General features: G+C 44.7%; 4 protein-coding genes across 4 annotated transcripts; 2 read left to right on the top strand and 2 right to left on the bottom strand.

Annotated features, from left to right (window-relative positions):
• Positions 1–12: 12 nt before the first annotated feature.
• On the bottom strand, positions 13–4,033 carry LOC101079124 (serine protease HTRA2, mitochondrial). Its single transcript, XM_011617552.2, has 9 exons — positions 3,374–4,033; positions 3,018–3,222; positions 2,235–2,429; positions 2,106–2,138; positions 1,869–1,977; positions 1,699–1,768; positions 1,514–1,609; positions 1,275–1,436; positions 13–1,199 (listed from the first exon to the last, which is right to left on the bottom strand). Exons 1-9 carry the CDS (start codon positions 3,829–3,831, stop codon positions 1,196–1,198), a joined length of 1,332 nt encoding a protein of 443 aa, XP_011615854.2. The 5' UTR covers positions 3,832–4,033; the 3' UTR covers positions 13–1,195.
• Positions 4,034–4,303: 270 nt separating this feature from the next.
• Positions 4,304–9,216, top strand: mis18bp1 (MIS18 binding protein 1). The gene is made up of 15 exons (XM_011617558.2): positions 4,304–5,222; positions 5,305–5,442; positions 5,528–5,817; positions 5,890–5,963; positions 6,092–6,213; positions 6,304–6,394; positions 6,482–6,591; positions 6,684–6,844; positions 6,928–7,598; positions 7,670–7,848; positions 8,053–8,186; positions 8,258–8,403; positions 8,469–8,550; positions 8,627–8,681; positions 8,768–9,216. The coding sequence occupies exons 1-15, from the start codon at positions 4,424–4,426 to the stop codon at positions 8,872–8,874; spliced, it is 3,159 nt and encodes a 1,052-aa protein (XP_011615860.2). The 5' UTR covers positions 4,304–4,423; the 3' UTR covers positions 8,875–9,216.
• Positions 9,217–9,527: 311 nt separating this feature from the next.
• On the top strand, positions 9,528–13,525 carry tpp1 (tripeptidyl peptidase I). Its single transcript, XM_003962475.3, has 13 exons — positions 9,528–9,681; positions 9,948–10,022; positions 10,325–10,464; positions 10,531–10,681; positions 10,877–10,998; positions 11,080–11,264; positions 11,352–11,550; positions 11,925–12,113; positions 12,203–12,269; positions 12,361–12,481; positions 12,562–12,723; positions 12,811–12,936; positions 13,012–13,525. The coding sequence occupies exons 1-13, from the start codon at positions 9,671–9,673 to the stop codon at positions 13,147–13,149; spliced, it is 1,686 nt and encodes a 561-aa protein (XP_003962524.2). The 5' UTR covers positions 9,528–9,670; the 3' UTR covers positions 13,150–13,525.
• A 231-nt stretch (positions 13,526–13,756) lies between these two features.
• On the bottom strand, positions 13,757–17,214 carry yy1a (YY1 transcription factor a). The gene is made up of 5 exons (XM_003962476.3): positions 16,587–17,214; positions 15,576–15,726; positions 15,356–15,416; positions 15,050–15,208; positions 13,757–14,915 (listed from the first exon to the last, which is right to left on the bottom strand). The coding sequence occupies exons 1-5, from the start codon at positions 17,080–17,082 to the stop codon at positions 14,733–14,735; spliced, it is 1,050 nt and encodes a 349-aa protein (XP_003962525.1). The 5' UTR covers positions 17,083–17,214; the 3' UTR covers positions 13,757–14,732.
• Between the last annotated feature and the right edge of the window lie 601 nt (positions 17,215–17,815).

The raw sequence follows: 17,815 nt of genomic DNA, 5'->3' as shown, positions 1-17,815 counted from the left end.
GCTCACTGCTGAATTAGTGGACACTACAGTTCCTCCAACCTAAAGTCACTCCCTCTCCAGGAAGCCCAACCCTCCTCCCTGACCCCTATTTATGTATCCGAACAAATTTGACTAGAGTTCGGCTGCCGTTTGTGCACCTAATGTGATATTTGCAGCATTCCACCGTGTGAAACACCATCGCAGCTCTGAGATTTGGTGCAAGGGATTCAGACATCGCAAGATGTCCCAATGTTTTTTCGTTGGCTCTCTCTTTCGGGGAGTCTTTTAGCACTCAGCGCCTCGACAGATGACCTTTTCCTAGCGGGTCACCATAGAACCTGGCTCTACTGCCAGGCCAGCAGTGTAATGTAAGCTTCAGTCGCACAATTTATATTTTCTTAAAAAGAAAAATATTACCAGCAATATATATTAAGCCTTTTTAATGTTGTTCTAATGGGATTTGAACAATTTTATTTTTCCTCCCATACTTGTATGTTGTAGTACTTGTACCTAACAGATGTCTTTAGTCCAAAAATATATAGTTTAAACCTTTTGTGGTTTGAATGTATCAATTAAGTCTGAGGTAAACGTGTGTAGCAGTCCAGTACATGTCACTTTATTACTTTACTGTAAGTGTGTGTTACTGTGTGTATGCATATACCAGGAAAATTTTAATTTACTCAGTTTGAATTCACAGCTTTGAGTCAGTCAGAAATCTTCCCTCTGTTTCCTTTGGCATTTCCATCAAGCACAAGTGAATTTATGTTTGGGCTTTTTTTTTATCATGAGACAAACTCCAGAATCTGTATCAAGCACGCGGCATCTCCAAGCATTCGCATTTTACTTGTGTGACCAGTCATTATCTTGGCGTCTGTGAGCTGTCAAAGTGGCTTGCACCTTAAATGGTAGTCAGTTTAAAACCATTCTGTTGTCTGTCATGCTTCTTGTTGCTGTTCAACATTAAACAGCTTTAATAAAGAACACGTGTTTAAACTTTGTCGTTGCATGGAAATTTCCAAAATACCAACAAAGCTGGCCCCACACCCAAAACCATAACTGGACTTTTATGTTTTTATTCTTTCCTCGTGACGGTCACTTCCTGTTGGCACAGATGGGGTTTCGACCTGGCACGTGAATGTACGGGACGCCTCTTGAAGGTTCCATCGACGGGGGCAGAAGTTCGAAACGTTCCTTTCTGCTTCGATTTTCATTTTTATTACCTTACAAAGATATTTCATTTTTACTACACAGTTCTCGGACGGTGTGATCCTGACAAACGGAGTCGTCTGTCTCACTCTGTGTATTCGGGAGTGACGCGCAGTTGAAGCAGCTCGCCGCCTCTCTGAACCAGCATGCTGATGTGGTCGCTGCTGCGGACGGCCTCGTAGACCTCCTCTGAGGTGTTCGCCTTTGCTCCGTTTATCTCCACCACGATGTCTCCCGGAATCATTCCAGCTCTAAAATGAATGCAAATTTAGTCAGTGCCACTCGATTAAAATCCCCGATCATTCATGCAGCTGGTTCGTCTGCTGACCTGTTGGCCGGAGAGCCCATGATCACTCTGTGGATCAGGACGCCGTGCGTCACCTCCGGGAAGGATGGATCCCTCAGCTTTAACTCTGCAATGATGCTGCAGGAGAAGAAAAGGAACACGACGGATTTTAAACTGCACGATAATAGGATGCAGTAAACTGCAAGCGGAAGCGGAGCACCCCCTACCTCGGTGTCAACGTCAGCATCATTACGCCGATGTAGCGCCGCCTTGTGTCTGAATCGCGGAACCAGGAACCTTGTGAGAGATGGACACGACCAGCACGTGAGGGAAAATCGTGACACAGAGCAATCACGCGGAATGGGAAGCGCAGGCAGACACGCAGCTTTTTCCTTACTTTTCTTTTGTTCTGCCCGATCCAGGAAAAGTCTCAGACGGTCAGATGGAATAGCGAAAGAGATTCCAGCAGTGACCTTCATGGTGTTTATTCCGATGACTTCCCCATCCTGATCGGCAGGAGAGGAAAGGCAAGAGAGTAATGTGAACCGTAAAATCTCCTGCTTGTGCAGTAAATCTGCAACAGCTCTGGTAAACAGTTCGATGTGGTGATCAAAATTTGCAGCCAGCGACTCACCAAGTTTATTAGGGGACCGCCAGAATTTCCAAACTGCAACGCAAGTCGGCCACATGTAACATCAAGAAAGACAATTATGCCAGACTGACAGTAAACCCTCGGTAGACAATGGCGTGACCCTGAACTCACATCGATGGCTGCGTCAGTCTGGATGTAATCCATGTTGGTGTTGGACAGGCCCAGCTCCTTACTCCCTCTCTGTGCTGAGCTGACGATCCCTGATGTGATTGTGTTCCGGAGCGCAAACGGGCTCCCCATGGCGACCACAAACTCCCCCTGTCGCACCTGGGCTGAGCATCCAAGGGGGAGTGTGGGCAAAGGATTCTACAGGTGGAGGAAGAGGAGCGGGGAGAGTCTGGTGATCGGTACCTCATCAGATGTCATTATAAAGAGAAATTATTGTTTTATTTCTTACTGCTGTTTGTTCTATTACTATATTGGATGGTTGGGCTCATTAAATTGTGAAGTTAGAAACTGGAATGCTTCAATAAGTCGATCAAAGGTCTTGTTACTGCTTAGTTACAGGCCTACATATGCCATAAATCCACATGCTAAAATGAACTTTTATGTTTCATCTAATTGGAATCAACCGTTTGAGCTCCCAAACATCAAATCAGGAGTTCTGTTCTGTTCTGATATGCAACACACAGCAGGGGAGCATCTAAACACTTGTGCACCTCCTAACTCTGAACCTTGGTGTAAGCTCTCAGACCTTCTCTGGCTAGATGACCCTTTATCAGCTTATCACCAGTTGTCAGGAGTTTATATTCGAATAACCCTGACCCATGTGTTTATATTCAGTATTCACGTTACACTGACCCTTTATAATATAATATGCAAACTTCTATTTTGCATATTATATAATTAGAAATGAGCCATCAGCTCATTATCATGCCAGAAACATGGACTCACCTTCACACTGATCTTGATGGTGGCGATGTCTGCTACTTGATCGACGTCTTGCACAGTGGCGTTGTACATCTCCCCGTTGTTGAGCTTCACTCGGACGCCTCTCTTATTGGCCACAACGTGAGCGTTGGTAACAATGAGACCATCGGTGCTGATTAAGAACCCAGAGCCATTGGACACAGTGACTTCTCTTCCAGAAAAAGGATGTCTGTTCAAAAAACACATAAAGGTGAGCTCAGTTCATCGAGTAGAAGCAATGTTGTATTAATTTAGAAACAAAGAAAAAAGCAAATCATATGAACCCAAACCTGATCACTTGGATCTAAATCAACTTTATGTCCCCTGTCCTGTCAACTTACCTGCCCAAGATCTCAATGTACACAACAGCTGGGGTGGACTTTTCCACGACATCTGCAATAAAGTTGTATTTATATCTGGGGCTGTCCGGTTTAAAGGGAGAAGCACACTGAGCGGAAGACACAAGCAGGTCGAGACATTTCCTGGCCACTGAACCTCGCCTGTCCTTGGCTTCTTCCTCTTTTTGACCGTCCAGAAGCGCCGCGGTACACAGTCCCAAACCCACCAAGACCGACTGGGACAGACAATTGTTCTTATGCTGACCATTCTTTCCGTCCCAACCCAGCGGGGGCACTTTATCCGGTCTTGCGTGTCCCCCTGCGTCTCCGTGGTTACATATTACAGCATGTGGCAAACGGCTGACTGTCCTCTCTGCCAGGGACTTAAGTCCACGGCTTTGACATCGATGATGTGTCCTTAAAATCGACAGAAGACACCGATAGACAGGAGTTGCTGCCATGTTGCGTCAATCCTGCCAAGGCGATTTTTGACAATGCTGAACACTTTAGATCCAAACGGTTGAGACTTTAGTGTCACTTAAAAGCCATACAGGTGGGAGAAATGAGAATAAGACATTTACAACAACACTGACGGAAACTACCTCTGTCAAGTATCGCTGTAGCCCGAAAATATGACTCTTTTCTTCTTCGACGAAAGGTTTTCAGTAGATTAGGCATGATTGTTTAATCCTGCCCTCTATTGGAGAACAATCCACATTACAAAAACTGTAGTCCTACAGTGGCTAAAGCAATAGACATTTCAAGGTAATAGGGCAAATAATAGTAATAAAAGTAATAAGTAATAAAAGTAGACATCGTGCATACATTTGAAGAAGTTTTATTTAAGTTTTAAGCTACAATTGTTTATTGTAAACCGGATTTACCGGAAGCCGTATGCGGAAGTGACGTATGTGTTTCGAAAGAGCGTCACATGTTTCGAACGAAAGGCGGCAGTAATGACAATTTTGAAATTTGTAGGCTAGATGCTAACTGCTAGCACACACACACACACACATACACACACGGATCTTTTAGTTTTTTTTTCTCAAGATAATGGCCTCTCATCAGCACTTGCTGCAATACTCAAATCCGCGGTCTGAATCCCCCGCCAAGGTATTTGCTAAACTAAAATCTAAAGTGCATAGAGAAGGGGCGTACGCTAAGGATGGGATTTCCACACGCAACGAGCCGCTGGGTGACTTTAAAATAAACCAGGGGCCAGAGTTCAGATCGCCCAGGAAACCAACAGAGAAATGCAATCTCAATGAGAGAAAGGGATTTAGTTCTCGGGACGAAGCAAAAGCATTGACCATCTCGCCCATATCAAGTCCTCAGAAGAACTTCGGCTTTTGGAATTCAAGGGGCACGCTCGTCGAGGATCTTCTTGTTTCTGGCAGGGAGCATGGATGCACACCGAGAAAGGGAGGGTTCCTGGATTCATCAGCTGTGCCTCACCCCCATATTTTGGTCAACAGCAAGCAGAACCACGTAGAATCAACTCGGTCCAGAGACGTCGATGGTTTTTATGCGAGCAACAAGACGCATATGAAATCTGTGGAAAATGACCAGATGCTGAGGAAAGACCAGACTTTTGAAAAATCTCCCACCAGTGTTTATTCTCCGATGAGGAACAGGCTGAGGAAAAGGAAATTTGAGCCATGGGATTTTGCCAATATTAGCAGCAGCACAAAGATCCACAATGACACCCAAAATGAGCCTCAAGAAAACAGAAACGGCTGTGTTGTTATGGAGAACCTGGTTCATAGACCAGGGTTCTCTGCTGTCCAACCTGTTATCAACCACTTCCCTCGGGAACCCATAATGCCTCCGCCTAGATCAATGTCAACAAAGCGTGAGCTTTCTTTTCCTCTGAAATCTCCCCTTTTCTGATAATCTAGGGGGGCCAAACTGACAGGTGCTCTTTTTCTGACCAGATTGCCGTGTTTTATTAGAGATGTGTCCTCCGCTGTCTCCAGCCAAGATGTTCGCTTTAATGAAGAAGAGGGAGAATAGAGCGGCCCACCAAGATGTTCGCCACGTCAACAACAGCATGAGAGCTCTGTTTACCGCAAGTGAGTGTGAAACCTTGTTTGAGGTTTACTCCCATGTTCATGTTACTATTCTACACGAGTGACACTGTTATCTGACACTGCACAGATGAATTCCCTCAATCTATTGATACACCTCAGCCCACTGTGTGTGAAACGGTGGACACGGCCACGATGAGTGATGGGGAGAGTACGGTTCCTGGCTGTCAGTCCATTATGGACACAGCTGAGAGCCAGTCTGCTATGGATCCCTCTGAAGACGTCCGCGTCCCGGCTGTGTCTTCGCAACCTGTTTTAATCGAAGACCCACTCATACTCAATTCACCGCGGGTCTCCATTCCGAAGAAGAGCGAACCCGCGTTGCAGCCCGACTGCTCCCAGCTCTCCAAAATCTCACCTGTAAGTAAAACTGTTTGGAACCTATGTTTATTTCAAGCAAATGTTACAATTTGGTCTTTTCCTTCATGGCAGGAAAGAGTAATTCATCTCAGAAAATGGTTCCTAAGGCACAATCAAAAGGGCCTGTTTGTTGAAGGGATCCACAGGTAGGTGCTTTTTTATTGGCCGTGTGTTTTTATCATTTGAGATATAAATGAGGCACCACATGTAACCTTACTGCAGATCGGCTTTGTTTGTAGTTTTTATCATTACTACTTGTTTTTTTTGCTGCCAGGGAGGAGAACATAGCGTGGAACAGTAACATCATTGCAGAGAGAGTTTCTCATTATGCGGTGAAGACCATTACAGGCAGGGTTTACATCTTGGTTGGAAAAATGAACTTGCACATGGACTCTGGTGAGTAAGATGGTTAAAAAATATACCCCCATTTATGTAAATGTTTTGCATCCATTATTAATCTTTTAATGCCTTGCTTTTGGAATTTAGACTTTCCCAGATGGTTTTTGAAGAAGTTCTTAACTGGTTTTCCTGTCATATGGAAGGAAGTTTATGAGAAGTTTCTATCAGAGTCCAGATTGTAAGAACACGTGAAAGCCAGAATCATGAACACGTGACAACCCTTTGTTTTTATTTAACAGAAGTGTGTTTTTTCTCGCAACCACAGCAAAGACGCTAGAAGGAAAAATGAGAGCAGAGGCAATACAGCAAAGACAAAGTCAAAAGACTCCGTCAACCCTTCTGTGAAGAGCCAGAGGAAGAATATTTTTAAGACTCGTAAGAATATTATGAACATATGCAAAACGTAGCAACACCGCTAATGAAATAACCTAATGAAAGCAAACGTGTTTGTTTACTCTCCTCTTCAGCTGATACTGGTCCTTCCTCCTCCTCGTCTGCTACAATGTTGTCCCGAAGTGGTCGTGTCATCAAACCCCCTTTAGAGTACTGGAAAGGAGGGAGGGTGATTCTGGATGCACACATGAATGTCACCATCCATGACTGTTACAATACATCCATCTGTAATCCTGTAAGTGAAGTCATCCCAGCTGTAACTAAATCTGTCTAACAGCTGATATATCTAACCAGCGCCACTGTCTTTTAATCCCACAGGAGGACACTGCAGCTGTGTCTGTGAGCAAATTAAAGAAATTCTTGATTCCGAGCCAGAACGTTGACAAAGCAGCTTTGGCTCCAAAGAGGAACACCAAGGCCCCGTCCCGCAGACGGAATAAAGTCAAAGGGAACCGTGGGGAGGAGCCGTCCCATTCACCCGATCCTTCCGTGGAGTCTCTCAGCATCCCTGAAAGGAGCACTGGCAGGCAAACAAGATCCAGTCAGAGAGCGCAGCACGTGAACGCTGCCCCTGACCGGAGCAATGAAATATCCTCACCGGTGAAGGCAAGAAAACAGAAGAGCGCGACGAAAAATATGAGACGCCACACGGTTCCAGCATCTCCACTGTCTCCTGATATTAGCGACATGTCACCAGAACATTCGGCCCACGATAGTTTAATGGTCAGAAGAACAAAACCATCTAACAGAGTGCAGAAGAAGAGAGGAGAGGACTCGCCACAACTGCAGCATGCAGAGCAAAGAAGGAAGGAAGTGAGGAAGAGAAGAGGAGAGCAAAATCAAGAAAAAAACAAAAAGATCTCAGAACCAACAAACAGTAAATCATCCACATCGAGCAAGAAACCAAAGATGTACAAAGGAAACATGCAGATTCCACCTGAGCAAGATGAAGATAAATGGACTGAGGAAGAGCTTGCAAAGCTCCAAGAGTACGTACAGTCCCCCAATAAACCACGTGCCGTTCCACAGAATTCAACTGAAGTGTGTTTGTCTCATCCAGGGCAGTGGCGCTCTACCCAAAACACACGGCAAATTACTGGGCAAAGGTGGCGAGTAGTGTGGGAACGCGCCGTGCAGAAGAGTGTCTTAACCAGCTCACCTGCCAAGGAACCTCGCCGTCTCCCGTCACGAAAGCCAGGAAAGGGAAAAAGAAGCAGCCAGAAGCACCAAAAGGTCCAGGTAGAGAGAAGCCTGCCTCGAGTGCATGTTTGACCGAGTTTATTTACTTTCAAACAAAACCTTTCCTGAGCTTTCTCATATGAGGATCCTTCAAACCCCCCCCGCCATATTTTGGACATGTGTTAAAGATGAAACGTGTTTGCCAGCTTAGCCCCAGTTGTAATTAAGGCAAATACGGAGATGTGTCACTGTAATCTGTTACAGATAATCCGGTAATATCTGCTGGGGTGGGTACCTTCAAGAGAAAGCAGCAGGTACGCCACTTCCTGGGGACCATGTCCAAAGACAACGTGGACGACGTTTTCAGCTCTTCGTACATGCAGAACAAACACCTGGAGGTGGTCTCCTCTCTACATCAGCGTTTTCTCCAACATCCCAGCTCAGCTCACCGCCTATTCTTTATCCTCAGATGCCGACCACCTACACTTCAAATCTGAGCGACGAGCATGACATCAGAGACCTGGAGCCCGTGACCCCCATGTCGGCAGGTTTTCCTGCAGCAAAGACACCTCAGGCTCTGTATATCACCCCTGGCATGATGGGTTCTTCCAACAGGTGAATGAGCACTTTTGCATTGTGGTTGCTGAGAATTGATGCTAACATTGTCCTCAACCTCACAGGAGCACCGATGACAAGTACGTCTTTCAGTTCCAGAAGAGGGAAAAAAATCCGTTCAATGTCAAACAGGCTCCTTCTAAAAAGGTAACGGTCATTACCTTCTCGTCTCTTATTTAGATGATTTTTTTTTTAAACCCAAACCTCTGTTGCTTCCTTTTAGAGCTTCACCACAACACCATCAGCCAAGCGAACAATGAAGCGATGTGGCAATGCAGGTAAACTCTGGTAAAGTGTGGGCGCCAGGATTGTGAGGCATCACTTTTACATTTCTAACATGTGCTTTTTTTATTTGTTTTACTAGGAAAAGACACCTTTGTGGTTTGGGAAATGTTCCCAGGAAATGAAAGAGTGCTGTCTGATAGCGAAGCGGAGGAGGATTATTACTTCTCAGACAACGACTGTACCTGAGCGATCTTTGGCATTTTAAATAAAAACCACACCACATTTAAATGATTTATAAGTCGATAGAACAGAGGGGAAATGTGCCTTTTTTATTTTTTAAGGATTTATAAAAATTGAAGCTCTTCATTAATGATTTTTTTGGGAGTGTTAACACGGCATGTCCTAACCACTATAAAACAGATTCTGTTTAATAGTTGGTCAAACCGAGAGTTTTGGATATAATATCTTGAGATATTTGATTACCTTTTTTGACATGCTGACAGAAACACTGCTTTGGTCTTGTAAATAGTTTTTGTCCCCTTTCCAAGAGTCAGATGTAACTTTTAATAAATCTTCACTTATTGTTTACATTTTTGTACTAGAGTTTCTATGAGAACATGGCGCTGACTAGTGGTCGAGGGCCGCAATCTTGCTCGGTTTTATTTCCTCCTGGGTTGGATTGTGCGCCTCTTAACCTGGTTTGGAGAGTCTGGGGTACAGCCAAATGGTTTTTAGCACTGCAAATTAAAAATTAAAGACACAGCTGGGTTCCATCATGGTGATGAATGATGCTGCGAAGCATCCGAGGGTGCACTAACTATCTATCTACGACCCTCTCGAGACATTTAGTGCAAAGCCCGGACAGCTAACCAACAGTTTGCAAGAGTGCTCACTTCCCGGTTCTAATCCAACCACGAGGACACGCTCCTAAACAAAGTCACGTGAGGCCCGTTCACGTGACTCAACGGCTGCCTGACCCTCAGTTCCAGAACCAGCTCCGCCAGACCAGGACAGAGGTGATCCTGTTGCCTCAGAGGACGCCATGACCTCCCTGTGAGTGTTTCATTACTGAATGTTCTTTGCATTGCTGTCAAGTAAAGGACGAGCGATTCTCGAGTGTTGTTGCCCTGGTTCGTTTGTATCGACCGACTGAGCTACTCGCTAACATTAGCGCTAACATTCCCTTTTACAGGAACGAGGAAACTCCACATGTCTGTCTGCGTGTTTTAATTAATAAAATAAGTCCCTTTGGGTGTAGTATCCTCCTTATAGTCTCCTCTTTATGTCTGCTTATGTGTGAATATAATTTTATGTTCTAGACTGACCTTCGCCATTCCCTTGTCATTCTGCGCTTCGGTCTGGGGCGGATATCTGGAATATAACCAAGATGTTCTGTAAGATCCAGAGGTTTTTCTGTTTCTTTCTATAAACTATTGAACAGTATTTTGGTGTTTCCTTGTCTAAACTCAATTCAGGGATATTTGTGCAGTGGTAGGCAAATATTGAAACATGCCTGTTATCTTTTAATACGGCATTTGTCACGGAAAAGGCAAGATAAATTGTTGTTACAATGATAACACATTTTTCAAGTCTTCTGAATGTGGTGAGCTACAATCATCAACGTGGTTGAACTAAATCAAACACACACTATTTGGTGACAAATAGTGAAATTGAATTTTTAATCCACTTTTTCCAGGATTCCCAAAGACTGGACAAATGTTGGTAGGGTTGATGCTAAAGAGGAACTTCAGCTGACCTTTGCCCTGAAACAGCAAAATGTTGACCTACTCGAGAGGATGCTCCGAGTGGTGTCTGACCCTGACTCGGCAAACTATGGTGGGGCTCAGTCATAGTCAGGTTGATCTGGACTAACTGATCGTTCTGACAAAGGTTTCTTTCCAGGAAAATATCTCACCCTGGAGGATGTTGGAAACCTTGTGCGCCCTTCTGATCTGACTCAGAAGGTGGTGCGTGACTGGCTACAGAGGAGTGGGGTTACAAACTGTCGGACTGTTCGCACTCAGGACTTTTTAGAATGCTCCATGACTGCAGAGTAAGCACGATTTAAAGCAACCTTTCTCTGAACCAATTGACTTTTTTTGCTTGCTTTTGACATTTATCAGACAAAAGTTCCCTGTCTTCTTATGTTCCCTTTTTCTGATCAATGTAAGGTTCTTGGTTTTACCCCAACGGCTGATTCCTCTTTCAGTGGTAGCCCAAAGAATTTCTTTGTTCTGTTTGTGTTTAGGGTTGCAGAACAAGTTCTTCCAGGTAGCAGGTTCCATCGTTATACCCGTGATGGTCAGTCTGTAGTGAGGTCATCCGCTCCATATTCTGTTCCTGATGATGTTTACCAGCACTTGGACTTTGGTAAAAACTTTCAAGTCAAGTATTTTCTGATAAAATTGGAGGTGTATTGGTGGATTGTATTGACTTTTTGTCCCCTCGCAGTTGGCGGACTTCATCGCTTCCCCCTCAAACAGCAGCAGGACGTCAGATCTTATTTCAAAAGGGAGCAGAATAACGTCAAGGCAAAAATCCACCTGGGGGTGACTCCCTCAGTCTTGAGGGCCCGTTATAACCTGACATCAGCTGATGTGGGACAGGCTCAGAATAACAGCCAGGCTGTAGCCCAGGTGGGTCATCTCAAAATATCCCCGTAACATCAAGTGTTTCATTTGCTGAGAGGGTATAATGCCGCAATTATTGCCACCATTCTCCAGTTCTTGGAGCAGTACTACAGTCCTGCAGACCTGGTCGAGTTCATGAGCCTGTTCGGCAGCGGTTTCAAGCATCACACTCAGGTGGATCGTGTCGTGGGCACTCAGGGAGCTGGAAAGGCTGGAATAGAGGCCAGTTTGGATGTGCAGTACATCATGAGTACTGGCGCCAACATCCCCACGTGGCTCTTCACCAACCCAGGTATTCGAGGGGGGGACTCGAGGGACTGTTGGATGAGGCGGCAGGTTGGGAACTATGATTCCAGTCAGAGAATCAAGGGTGCTTCTGCAGGAAGGGGCAGATGGATCCGATTGGGTTTTATATTTTATGTGCTTAAATCCACCTGTATGCAGCTGCGCCTAAAGGTGACGTACCCTGGACATAAGCCTGTGGGTTATTGATCTCAGGGGTTGCCCCCCCCCCCCTCCTTCCGAGGCAGCATTGCTGGGCTTCTGCCACTAGGGCTCTCATACACCAAGTAGAAACAGGCTCTAATCCAGCGTCCATGTGGGGGACATTGTCAAACCACAAGCATGTTGCAACTCACTGAGCATCACTTCCTCGTTAACCTGCAGGTCGTCACGAGTCTCAGGAACCTTTCCTCCAGTGGATGGTGTTGCTTAGCAACATGTCTGACCTGCCCTGGGTTCACACCATCAGCTATGGAGACGATGAAGACAGCCTCTCTACCGCTTACATGGAGCGCATCAACGCCGAGTTCATGAAGGCCGGCATGAGGGGAATCTCTTTGCTCTTTGCATCTGGTCAGTGAGCAGTAAGCACACAGGACTCTAACATTTAGTCTGGTGACGCGCAACAAAAACGACTTTCACTATCCTGTCTCCACCTCCAGGTGACAGCGGTGCAGGCTGCAGGCGTTCAGTCAAGAACTCCTTCAGGCCGAGTTTTCCAGCCTCGAGGTAGAACGGTTGCACCTTCCCACAGGGCGCCTGTTCTGCGGCTCCCTCTCTGGAGGGTTAGCAATGGTTAACATCCTGCATCTTTTTCTAGTCCATATGTGACCACTGTTGGAGGGACCTCATTTAAGAACCCTTTTACGGTCTCCTATGAGGTAACAGATTACATAAGCGGAGGAGGCTTCAGCAATGTTTTCAAGATGCCCGACTACCAGGTAGTATTATGGGACATCAGCTCTTTTAGGACTTTGTTATCAGACCATAACATTGATGGAATGTTTTTGTTCTCCTACAGGCTTCTGCAGTGGACGCCTATTTAAAAACCATGGCAAAAGTCCTCCCCCCTCAGTCCTATTACAACACCACTGGCAGAGCCTACCCAGACATGGCCGCACTGTCTGACAATTACTGGGTGGTCAGCAACAAAGTACCTGTCCCCTGGGTTTCGGGAACCTCGGTAAAATAGCAGCAGGATGACGAGCTACAACCATCCAAGCTTAAAATGAGGTTCCACGGAATCCAAGCTCATTTTTATCCCTTCCAGGCATCGACCCCAGTGGTCGGAGGCATGCTGTCTCTCATCAATGACCAGCGGCTCCTGAAGGGGCTGCCCGTCCTCGGCTTCCTCAACCCACGCCTCTACAGACTGAAGGGGCAAGCTCTGTTTGATGTAAGGGAGACATTGAAAATCTGTCCATTAAGTTATGTTCCTATTTGATTGGTCATGCTTTGGAATCCTCCACAGGTGACTGAAGGCTGCCACCTGAGCTGTCTGGATGAACAGGTTCAAGGTAAAGGTTTCTGTGCTGCACCATCCTGGGACCCTGTCACAGGCTGGGGGACACCAAACTACCCTGAGCTGCTGACTGCACTGCTGACCTAATGGACATCAGGTTGATCACGGTGGTTTAAACCATCGGATGACTTTAAATTGCCCGACTGCTGCTCCTGCACTGCTGATTTGATCTTTTTCTTCTTTTTTTTTTAAAAATCTTACCCAAATACACAGGTGAAAGCATCATGTCACATCTAAATGTGCGCACATGGCCTCTAAGATGGTACAGGCGTGCCACTGTTAAATCTTCAGGGAAAAGTTGTGATATTTACGATGTTTTTGTATTCGCTTATGATTTGTTTTTTAAATGTTTGTTTTTAACAGATTCAACTGCAACGTCTGCCTGCTCAGCTTCATGCTGCACTTTATCCTTTCATGCAAACGGGAGAAATTGCAGCGTATTAAAGGTTGCAGGTTTTTTCCCCTGGTGTCTCCCTTCTTTCTAATATTGACCTCATTTTCTATTATTCTTACACTGAGCATAATTGTGGAGTTAATTACACAAGAGTGTGAGAACAATGTAATTTGAGCCAGGAGGATGGTACCATCTAGAGCATTTGCAATGCAAACATTGACACACCCCGTGGTGAAACTCAGTCCAGCTGCGTTCATAGATTCAGCTTTGAAAGCATAAATAAATACAAGTAGAACTGACTTTTTCATTACCCAAAAAGTAGATAAATACTTTATTAAAACAACTATCCAACTGCCATAGCAACCTAATACTGGTGACACTGTTACCTACAGATGTGATCCGAGCGTAGACATGAATAAAGCTCCCTATTGGAGTGGAGAAACACTGGTTAACATCAAAAATGAATGAGCTAACATTTCAATTTGTTACATTCGTAATAAATTAAGCATTCTAAATGACCAAACACCATATTTCAGCAAATCAACATGTGACTCATGAGTTTCCTGAATATTCATGGTGACATGAAAGGATCAACGAGATCACAAATGATTCTTATTGTCAGAGAAATGAAGATTTGTGATGATGGTGTGGGGGGAGAACATTTTAATTAGTGATCGCTATTGAAATTCACATTTCTATTGTCTACATGATTCTGATTTCGGCTTGTACAAAATGAAAATATGCAGACACTCACTCTGAAAACCAAAAAAAACCCACTGGGACGCTCACATTAAGGGAAAACGGACCTCTTCCGTGAAGAGCTACAGGAAAAACCTGACTACACACATTAGAGCTTATGTCAATAGTGTACAATATGCACACTTGATGGGGGGTAAAAAAATTGAAAATATCTCACTGCTTGATGCAAATTTACCCTTACTGCAAAAGTCTGAGCCGTCTATGTTAAGGTATAAATACGTTCTTAGATGCAGATTCATGAATTAAAACATCTTCACAAGAAGAGACTTTAAATTCGTCCAAGTTGCGCCACAGCAGGGTGGAATGCCTGAGCGGCTCGGGGGTTCTCCTCAAGAGTTCATTGACCAAACCTCCAAATTAACTGTATCAAAAAAAGCTGGAGAAAATAGCATTTCTCTGCGGACACCTTCGATGTACAAATGATAAAGAATGGTCTGGCAATTTGCTGAGGAGCAGGGACAGGGATCAAGTCCTCCAGTGTGCGCTCAAGCTGCTGCGGTCCGGGCCCGGGGCTCACTCATTGGTTGTTTTTTGCTTTGGCGTGTGTGAGGATGTGAGACTTCAGGTTAGTTGACTGTGCAAATTTTTTGCTGCAGCCATCAAAGGGGCACACATACGGGCGGTCTCCAGTGTGGATGCGAACATGTGTGCGCAAGTTAAAGTCCAGAGAAAATCGCTTGCCACAGCCTTCGAATGTGCACTGCAGACAGAGGAGAAAGGTTTTATGCTCTGCGGGTGTGGGAAACATTCAAACATGTCGACATGTTTCCATTGGCCGAGTTCATTGTGACAGTCAACAGGTCTCAGAGTGCAGGAAGCAGGCGTGTTACTCACCTGGAAAGGTTTCTCTCCTGTGTGTACAAGCTGATGTCTCTTCAGCTTTGAACTCTCGACAAAGGCTTTGCCACACTCTGCACAGACGTGCACCCGTGGCCCGTGAGTATGCAAGTGCTTCCTCATCGCAGAGTTATCCCTGAACATTTTGGTACAGCCCTAACACAAAAACAATCAACATCAACGTTATGATGTATGCAACCCTGTGGGTCATGTAGAAACGAATTACTACATATTGGTTTTAAATAAACCGGTTAAAAGACAGATCAGTCTTGGTTCAGTACAAAGTACAAATAACATACTCACTTTGTGTGGACAGGCTATAGTCCTGGGTGCATCGTCTTCTTTTACTTTTTTTGGCTTCATTCTGAATTAAATGGCCAAAAATCACCTTATAAGACACCATCATCAATTAAATAATACTTTTTATGGAAAGAGGAAGGCATGCATTTTTAGCTGGGTTTTAGTAACAAAACCGCACCACAGTATTTATAAAATGCACAGAAACCACTTTTTCCCCATTTACCTTGCAAACTCTGCTAGTTGTTTGGGGTCTGAAAGGTCAATGCCTGGGATGCCTCCGGGGGGGAGCTTTTTACCCGTCATGTATTCTGAATAATCAGGAGGAGAATTTTCTCCTGCGATCTGCTCCTCATGATCAATATCCTTCTTGTCATCTACAGGGGAGAGATACAAACATGCTGATTAGTCAGTTGGTGCAGAGTGGGTTGATCAAAGCCTTCTTATCTCCAACTATTGTATTCTCTTCTCAGTCACCACAATGTACATTGTTATTTATTGATTAAAGAGAAGCAGGAGATTGATTTTGTGTTGAGTCTCCATTTAAAGTCTAAGCTGCGGGGTGCTTTACAGAAGTAAAAATTAGTTTTAAAATCAAAAGTTGGGACTGGCAGACAAGTGAGGGATCAGTGTTAGTTCGATATCTGCTGCAACAAACATGGGATTTCTAATAATAAGCTTACGTGAAATGTCAATTTTGTACGATAACGACAATACGCAATCGTATGTAACCCAACAGTTAATGCAGTTATCACTGGCAACCAACAGCTCAACAGTAAAAATAAATAAATAAATAATCTACTCAAATTCAAGGAATTCTCATAGAAAATGCTTGAGACTAAAGGTTCTGTTTGGTTTTAAACCAGCACTCTGTCGCGTCTGGTTCCAAAGCCGGAAGTTTCCGTGCGAGCGGTTCGTGAAGGCATCACTGAACTGCGCCACAGCGGCCTAGCGGAGCCAGCTGCGGCTCTCCCACTCCCGCCGCCATCTTCGTCGGCCAAATAAACGCCATTTTTTCGGGCCGCCATACTTTCCAGACCGGGGAAATATGGCGGCGCCCATCGACACATAAAACATGGCTTCCAATAAAAACAAAAACATTTCAAGTGAAGTTTAAGTAGCTCAGAGTTGGGAAATAAGTCCCGCTTTGGCGGAGGACAAGGCCTCAACCAGGCCGAGCCACACACGCCAGGACAAAGCATGTAGCCAGTATGCAAGAATTCAATCAGGAACTTACCAGAAGACCACATAGTAACCGAAAACTCTCCTTCCAGAGTCTTTATCTGCACCTGCTTCTGTTCCCATTTTCTGCCAACTTCACCCCCGGTCAGGTAGCTCTTTTTGCTAGCTCTCTTTCCGCTTCCAGACCGCTTCATCCGCCCCGTTGTTGAGCTTTTCCCATCGACTGTAACGAGAGTCTGTTCGATAAAGTCCTCCTCCACGGCGGGTACTGGTATAAGAATTTGATCCTCGAAGCCGTCATCGGCGTGCAGATCCGAGTCATCGTCGCCGACCACTTCTTCTCTCGTTTGCACCAAAATCACCTCTTGTGGATGAATCGAGTGTGGAACGTCTGTGTCAAGAGGCTGCAGGGCGACCATAGGCTGGTGCTCACCGTCTTCTCCCACAATTGTTGTCTCGATCGTCTCTACTTCGATTTCGTGCAGTTCTACAATTTCCGCAGGCATTTCTGACCCGTCCGTTTCTATGTACAGGGTGTCCCCCGAAGCCATGATACCTGATGTTTATCCTTCCACTTCCACCGTGCTATTATTTTCCTTCGGTCCTTCCTGTCTGCACTCCGGCTTCCTTCTACCTCAACCGCCACAACTCCGCTCGCGGCTGAACTCTCGTCGCCGCAACGATCCCGTTTGAAATCTCGCGTGATTTGTGCTGTCTTCAAAGCGGTTAAACAGGAATACTTTAAGTTTATGTAAATATAGAGCGCTTTGATGAAAAGTCAAGGATCGAATTGTTTCTTGTGTAAAAATATGCTTCACGTGGATTCTAATTCTAATTAAAACCTTTGCACTGGCTCACGAATGATTGCATTTTATTAACTATCATGATATAAAAGATATTAGTCGGAAAATAAACTCAAGGATGACGACTAGTCACACAAAAGGATGTTGAAACCACAATGCCTTCTTAGAAATCATTAAGCATAATTGCAATTTTATGCATTTAATCATCTTATTGTCCAATTGCAAAAAAAAGTTTTTTTTAAAATGCGGAATTAATCAACAATTTTAATCTATATAGATCAAAAAAATTGAACTTATACCTACCTACCTAGACATTGAACCTATACCTAGCAACTTTAACATGAACATGATTAAGTTCGCCCTCTTTAAACACAGCATTTATTTGCATACATGTATGTATATAATGGTTGTATATATGTATATGTTAGGGCTTATGTAGCGGTCGCGCAGGCGGTTGTGGGGGAGGAGCTTGCGGTTCTGC

This window comes from Takifugu rubripes, chromosome 2, assembly GCF_901000725.2.
Source record: "Takifugu rubripes chromosome 2, fTakRub1.2, whole genome shotgun sequence".
Lineage (NCBI taxonomy): Eukaryota > Metazoa > Chordata > Actinopteri > Tetraodontiformes > Tetraodontidae > Takifugu > Takifugu rubripes.
The sequence above is the reverse complement of the archived record's forward strand: the minus strand, read 5'-3'. Positions and strand labels throughout refer to the sequence as shown.

Excerpts from the sequence above, each read along its gene's own strand:
- mis18bp1 (XM_011617558.2), top strand. The coding sequence starts at position 4,424 with ATGGCCTCTCATCAGCACTTGCTGCAATACTCAAATCCGCGGTCTGAA. Across the intron at positions 5,223-5,304 it reads TAGATCAATGTCAACAAAGC|ATTGCCGTGTTTTATTAGAG; the intron begins GTGAGCTTTCTT and ends TTTTCTGACCAG. Across the intron at positions 8,551-8,626 it reads AACAGGCTCCTTCTAAAAAG|AGCTTCACCACAACACCATC; the intron begins GTAACGGTCATT and ends GCTTCCTTTTAG.
- yy1a (XM_003962476.3), bottom strand. The coding sequence starts at position 17,082 with ATGGCTTCGGGGGACACCCTGTACATAGAAACGGACGGGTCAGAAATG. Across the intron at positions 15,417-15,575 it reads CAACTAGCAGAGTTTGCAAG|AATGAAGCCAAAAAAAGTAA; the intron begins GTAAATGGGGAA and ends CATTTAATTCAG. Across the intron at positions 15,209-15,355 it reads CTATAGCCTGTCCACACAAA|GGCTGTACCAAAATGTTCAG; the intron begins GTGAGTATGTTA and ends TTTTTGTGTTAG.
- tpp1 (XM_003962475.3), top strand. Across the intron at positions 10,999-11,079 it reads TTACCAGCACTTGGACTTTG|TTGGCGGACTTCATCGCTTC; the intron begins GTAAAAACTTTC and ends GTCCCCTCGCAG. Across the intron at positions 11,265-11,351 it reads ACAGCCAGGCTGTAGCCCAG|TTCTTGGAGCAGTACTACAG; the intron begins GTGGGTCATCTC and ends ACCATTCTCCAG.
- LOC101079124 (XM_011617552.2), bottom strand. The coding sequence starts at position 3,831 with ATGGCAGCAACTCCTGTCTATCGGTGTCTTCTGTCGATTTTAAGGACA. Across the intron at positions 1,769-1,868 it reads TCGGGCAGAACAAAAGAAAA|GTTCCTGGTTCCGCGATTCA; the intron begins GTAAGGAAAAAG and ends ATCTCTCACAAG. Across the intron at positions 1,437-1,513 it reads ATGGGCTCTCCGGCCAACAG|AGCTGGAATGATTCCGGGAG; the intron begins GTCAGCAGACGA and ends CATTCATTTTAG.